We start from the raw sequence: 6,520 nt of genomic DNA on the forward strand, positions 1-6,520 counted from the left end.
ACGGGACGTCGGAAGGGGGTTCCGTCAAAGGAAATGTGGTAGCCCCCGACACGATCTTCCTGATGGTGGAGTCAAATCTTCAAACGCGAATTGCGGGTGAACGGGACGTCGGAAGTGGGTTCCGTAAAAGGGAATGTGGTAGCCCGCGACACGATCTCACTGATGGTGGAGTCAAATCTTCAATCGCGAATTGCGGGGGTGAACGGGACGTCGGAAGGAGGTACCCTCAAAGGGAATGTGGTAGCCCCCGACACGATCTTCCTGATGGTGGAGTCAAATCTTCAAACGCGAATTGCGGGTGAACGGGACGTCGGAAGTGGGTTCCGTAAAAGGGAATGTGGTAGCCCGCGACACGATCTCACTGATGGTGGAGTCAAATCTTCAATCGCGAATTGCGGGTGAACGGGACGTCGGAAGGGGGTACCGTAAAAGGAAATGTGGTAGCCCCCGACACGATCTTCCTGATGGTGGAGTCAAATCTTCAAACGCGAATTGCGGGTGAACGGGACGTCGGAAGTGGGGTACCGTCAAAGGAAATGTGGTAGCCCCCAAAACGATTTTTCTGATGGTGGAGTCAAATCTTCAAACGCGAATTGCTGGTGAACGGGACGTCGGAAGGAGGTACCGTCAAAGGGAATGTGGTAGCCCCCGACACGATCTCACTGATGGTGGTGTCAAATCTTCAATCGCGAATTGCGGGCGAACGGGACGTCGGAAGGGGGTACCGTCAACGGAAATGTGGTAGCCCCCGACACGATCTTCCTGATGGTGGAGTCAAATCTTCAAACGCGAATTGCGGGTGAACCGAACGTCGGAAGTGGGTACCGTCAAAGGGAATGTGGTAGCCCCCAACACGATCTTCCTGATGGTGGAGTCAAATCTTTAAAAGCGAATTGCGGGTGCACGAGGAAAGTGGGAAGCGGTTAGTGAATGTAGTAGCCTTCGACAAAATCTGTTATTGATGGTTGAATCGAAAGTGGCTAATAGAATACTGATCTGCCACACAAAAATGCGCTGAAGTCCCTTCGATCTCAAACGAGGACTTTGATAATTTTTTAACGGAAAACGTCGAGGGAAACGTCTATACAGAGTCGAGCAGAGTGACTTATGTACAGTACATAAATAGCATTTGGTTCTTGAAATCCTTTAAGATTACATTTTGATTGAGTTTCCATCTTTCTTTATCGTATAGCAATGCATGTTCTTCAACTGCATATAGGCCAGTCAAAATCGACAATAAATCAATAAAATATGGTGTATTTTGATTTTGTAGAATGTTATTTGAACCCATTGGGCCATTAGGGTAGTGTATGTGAATCTTTTAGTTTTTATTTGGTTTTAGGCTTTCTTTATTGGAGATAAACCATTGATCCTACGAGTGGAACTCAGAATAAAAGTTGTAGAAAATTTTAATTAGCTTCAAATTAAGCGCAAACCGAGGTTTGCTGCTTTCGTGGTAATGAAAAAGAAGACATGCAATCATTTAAATTTAAAAAACGAGAATTATTTATTTAACAAGAGTGCGAAGTTCAATTTCGGGCATTGAGAATGAAGGTATTTGGACGAGGCGAAGCCGAGTTAAAAATATCAGTCAAATGCGCGAAGTAGCACGTAGCACGTTCGCACCTCCAGATGCAATATGGAGTCTTATGGACTAATTGCCTCTCTTACTAGTTGGCGTCATTCTTCGATAATATACTATCCTTGTTACTGACCGCATTGATGTCAAATTGACATATGATTAAATTGAAGTATTAAAGCAAAACCATAGCCGTCTATAATTACAAGCCATGCTGAGAAGTTTGGCAACGTTGTCCGAAAGTCAATCGGTGAGCCGATATAATTTTTTCGTCATCCATACTGTTATTTCAATTTAACTCAACTCATTTGACAAATGAAATATCATTCATAACGGACGGCGTCCGTTAAAAAATAACGGACGCATATGCGGCCGTTAAGAAATAATGCTTTTATTGAAATACAAACAACTACTTATTATAATGAATATGAAAATTAAAGTGACAGTTATTATTGCAAGAAATCTGTAGTCCATCGTAGGAAACTTGAGGACCACTATCACCTGTTGATGTTACACTTGATGAAGAAGCTGTGGCTATGGATGTTGTAATTTCAGAGTTTCCATTGGACCTTTGAAATAGTTGTTTTGTGATTTTTAATCGCTTCGAAACAGAATTTTCAATATACGACTCCGCTACCGCAGATGAATCCCAGCCTCCAAGTTCCTTCACTGCTAGGAGATCGCCACCATTTTCTGCAAGCATGGTAGCGGATGACCTCCGAAACGAATGGCCCGTGTATAACTCTGGGTTTTTTAATTTTAAGAACTTAGCAATTTTCCTGGGAACCCCCCCAATGGTATGAATGCCCACAACCTGCCTAACACACTTTTCTTTGCGGTAGACAATGAAAAATCGCCGAGTTTCTAAATTTTGAGGACGTTTTTCCGCGTATTTTTGGTATAACTGATACGCATTGAAGGGAAGTCCTTCTTTCGGAATTAGAAACACTCTGCTTTTCTTATTTTTTGTGATCCGCAATGTAACTATTACGTTTTTGTTGGTGTCTTCAAAGTCCTCCACGTTCAACTTCAAAAGCTCATCACCCCTACAAGCGCCAAATATTCCACATATTAAGATGACTTTTTCTAGGAGCCATACACCATCATCAGCTTCCAATAAAAATGTCATGACTTGCTCTTCAGACAAAATGTTAGACTTTTTTGGTCTGTAACCTTCAGACTTTCTTTTCAAAAAGGCGAATAATTTTCCGAATCTGTAATGTAATAAACATCCCCAATACACAATAAATACACTACATGAATAAATTACCAACCTTGAAATGTCAATGTTGTCATATACCTTCAAAGTGAGTTTCAACATTGAAACTTTTGTCCATAATGAATTGGGCGAGTACATTTCCGATTTTCCCTTTACGTACGCTAATAACACGTCTTCATTTACTAAATTGATCCTCTTAATCTTAAGCCATTCCTTGAAATCTTCGTATTCTTTTTGATATCGCTCCCTGGTCTTTTCTGGTAGCAAATCGACACTTGCAGCCATGGAGTCTGCTAATACGTCTGGAGGAATATTGATATTTCCTTCAATTACGTCCATATTTTTGGAAAACCGTCGTAGAGCTTCTCAGCACGCGTTTTTAACCCCAGAACAAAAAACTTAGAAGGGAAACGTAAACGGGAACAACTGAGTACAAATATAATTAGTTTGGAGAACATTCAATAGATGGCGCATAGATAGCGTGCGTGTTAAAGTTACCAAATCTAGTGACTTTAGTACGTGTCGCCATTATGACAGTTGAATTTTGATTGACGGCTTATTGTGCTTTAAGTATAATTACTATTCATTATTACAATGAATTGTGCATATACAAATCGAAAATGTAAATGTTGTGTGACAAATTGTGAAGACGTTTCCCAAAAATGGAGCCCGAAGTTTTTATGCAATTGGTTTAGAATATAATGTGGAAGAAATTTACACAAAAGTTTTTGGTTTGTGAACGTCATTTTTCTGGCGCTTTAGAACCTGGAACATGAAGAGGTTTAAAGCGTGTGGCAGTTCGCACATTATCTTTAGCAGGTAACACAAATTGAATGGTAATAAATTGCTACATATTCTGTTTTTAGAACGATCTTGAGAGCATCATAAAGTAGAGTTCCATGAAGTTGATCTTGTATCTTGTATATCCATATTAAATTAAATATAACTCCTTGATTGGATTAATTGGAGTTGTTACTTATAAAACAAGTGGTCTGTACTCTTTGAAGCCCCTGACTGCTGAGGTGTATCGGCATTAAACTGAATTTATCTGGATCCCTAACAAACAAAATTGGACTTCACTAGCTGGATTCATTTACCTTTTAGGTTTCAGCTAGTCAAATCCAGTGTTATTGTTTTTCAGTAGTTGCGTCCATGACAACCGCTAACATGTGACCATAAGCATACCATGATCAAGATAATTATTATATTTAAGTATTGCGAAAAGATGGATCTTTATGAAGTCGAAATATACAGGGTGATTCCTATAGTACCTGCCACCGTTTGGGAGCGTATAGGGGGTGCCTAGGGGAGTATTTTGATATAGGACACTTGGGGTCGGAAATCTAAAATAAGGGCGCCCGAACCAAATTTATCTTCTGGAATTTCACGCCTGTATGTAGGCAACCCAACCGACCGACGTTTCGCGCGGAGCGATGCAGAGCGAGTTAGCGCGAGGAAGCGACATGGGAGGGAAGGAGTGAAAACGACAGTCAAAAGCAATAACGTTTACAAGTGTTCAACGTGGCCACCGTTGTTCTCAATGCACTTCCTACATCTAGCCAACTATTATTATACTATTGCCATAGTATTTATTCACTTGATACGCGTCGTTGCAGACGGGATTTCGTGGGTTTAAACAAAATTCTGATCAAGTGTCAGCCACACATCGCCGCCTGAGATCGCTCCGTGTACACCGCCGGCCGGTTGGGTTGCCTACCTACAGGCGCGAAATTCCAGAAGGTAAATTTGGCTCTGGCACCCTTATTTTGGATTTCCGACCCCAAGTGTCCTATATCAAAATACTCCCCTACGCACCACCTACACGCTCCCAAACGGTGGCAGGTACTATAGGAATCACCCTGTATAATTTCCACATAATGGGATGACGAAAACTCTTGAACGACACACGGCCGATACGCAAATAACGGACTTGGTTGAATATAAACCTCGGCTGACGCCTCGGTTTACAAACTTCAACCACGTCCGTTATTTGCTACATATCGGCCTTATGACGTTAATAACTATAATGGCGTCTTGTTGCTCTTGAAAAATTGCATTTTTCCTCTCTCCTGTGCTTCGCCTTGGTGGTTTTAATACAGAAGAAAGATACTTAAGCAGCTTACAATTGTACATATATTTTATTTATTTACAAAAGTAGATAATAACATTTTTATTTGACGTTAAAATTCGGAACGCTGTAAATTGGTAACTGCTCCATAATGTGTTTTCCATTGAGATCTCCGAAATTGGTGAACTTCTGTCGAAAGACGTCGAGGTGAAGCACACGCTTAGGCACTTAATTTTGGCAAAAGGACAGTAAATCGCTATCGCTGTGCATCAGCGAAGTTTTATCAACGACCAGGTGTGATTCGGAATGGCAGATTTTAAGCCAGTCGCTACTCCAGTGGGTCTATGTACGAAGCTTTTAAAGAGGGGAGCCCCGTAGACTTCAAATTCCCGTACCGTGTACTCCTGGGAATAAGTCGGAAGGTTCCTTCAGAAAATCGACTTGACATGTCTGTGCTAGAATATCTGAAATACCAACTAATAAAATAATTATTGTATTCTTTCACGATAAACACTTACCGTACTTACGTACCACGTAGTGTGTAGGTCATATTTGAGCTTGTACAGGTACATTGAACAAATACAAGTGCTTGTAAAGGGCCCACTAAGGAGTAGCCTGCTTTAGAGGTTATGACAACAAATCGATATATTTCGTTTAGCAACTTACCTGAATAATAATTTCTGTTCATTCCGTACGGAGTAACACAAATTGTCGCAATCTCGCTCTGTTAAAACAGGTAAAAAGGATTATATCATTCATACGACATTGAGCCAATCAAAACTTCCACTTTCCTTAGATACCAATGCATTAATAAGCGATTATACCCTTGACGACGTGATATAATCGATTTGGTGTTTTCGCTATGTCATTTAAAGTCATAAATCTAGTATACACTATATTTGATGACAATAACAATAACTGTCAAAATAAAATTCTATTCATTATATAATCGTGTCGAATACCACTCGAGCATTACAAAATAATTTTTATACTACCTCGTAACTCGACGAATAATTCGTTGAAACACCACTCGACCTTCGGTCTCGTGGTGTTTCGGATCATTCGTCTCGTTATTCGGTAGTATAATCGATTATTTTGTATGCTCTTGTGATATTATAATTGATAATTTCACGTGTGGTATTTCAGCGACAATTCAATGCGATTATTCAATGACATTTGTCAAACTTCCACCAGTGAAATGTCGCGAAATTTTGTCGTATTAACCGGAACATTCTTCTTAGTTTGTTAATCAATTTCGACAACCGACTTATCACCACATCTTTTAATTTAATCACTCATAACGAATTAGCTTGGAGCACAAAAGTTCGAATAGAATCAATAGCAAAATGAAAACCAACTTCCATAATTTATTTTGACGTTTGTTGTTGTCATGGAAATACATTCGCGTGGGTAATTATGCTTAATTTTTCTTTTGATTCGTTGAATAGTCCTCCGAATACCATTCGTAGTCGAAGTATTTGTAGATTATTTTTGAGCTGCTGCTCCACTCATGCTAGTTACGCTTTTTAATACCACTCGCGCTAGTTACGCTTTTTAATACCACTCGCGCAAGCGCTCGTGGTATTAATCAGCGTAACTAGCATTCGTGACAGCACCTCAAAAATATTCGACAATACTTCGACTACTTATGGTA

The 6,520-nt window shown here is 40.2% G+C and overlaps 1 protein-coding gene across 1 annotated transcript; it reads right to left on the bottom strand.

Moving 5' to 3' along the window:
* Window positions 1–2,063: 2,063 nt before the first annotated feature.
* LOC116182370 (tyrosine recombinase XerC-like) lies at window positions 2,064–3,223 on the bottom strand (the record flags this gene model as incomplete). Its single annotated transcript, XM_031502907.1, has 2 exons — window positions 2,854–3,223; window positions 2,064–2,793 (listed from the first exon to the last, which is right to left on the bottom strand). Coding segments are annotated over exons 1-2 (1,014 nt in total), but the record flags the coding sequence as incomplete, so codon positions are not given.
* Window positions 3,224–6,520: the final 3,297 nt, after the last annotated feature.

This window comes from Photinus pyralis, unplaced genomic scaffold (genome assembly GCF_008802855.1).
Source record: "Photinus pyralis isolate 1611_PpyrPB1 unplaced genomic scaffold, Ppyr1.3 Ppyr1.4_unclustered_Scaffold4989, whole genome shotgun sequence".
Classification (NCBI taxonomy): Eukaryota; Metazoa; Arthropoda; class Insecta; order Coleoptera; family Lampyridae; genus Photinus; species Photinus pyralis.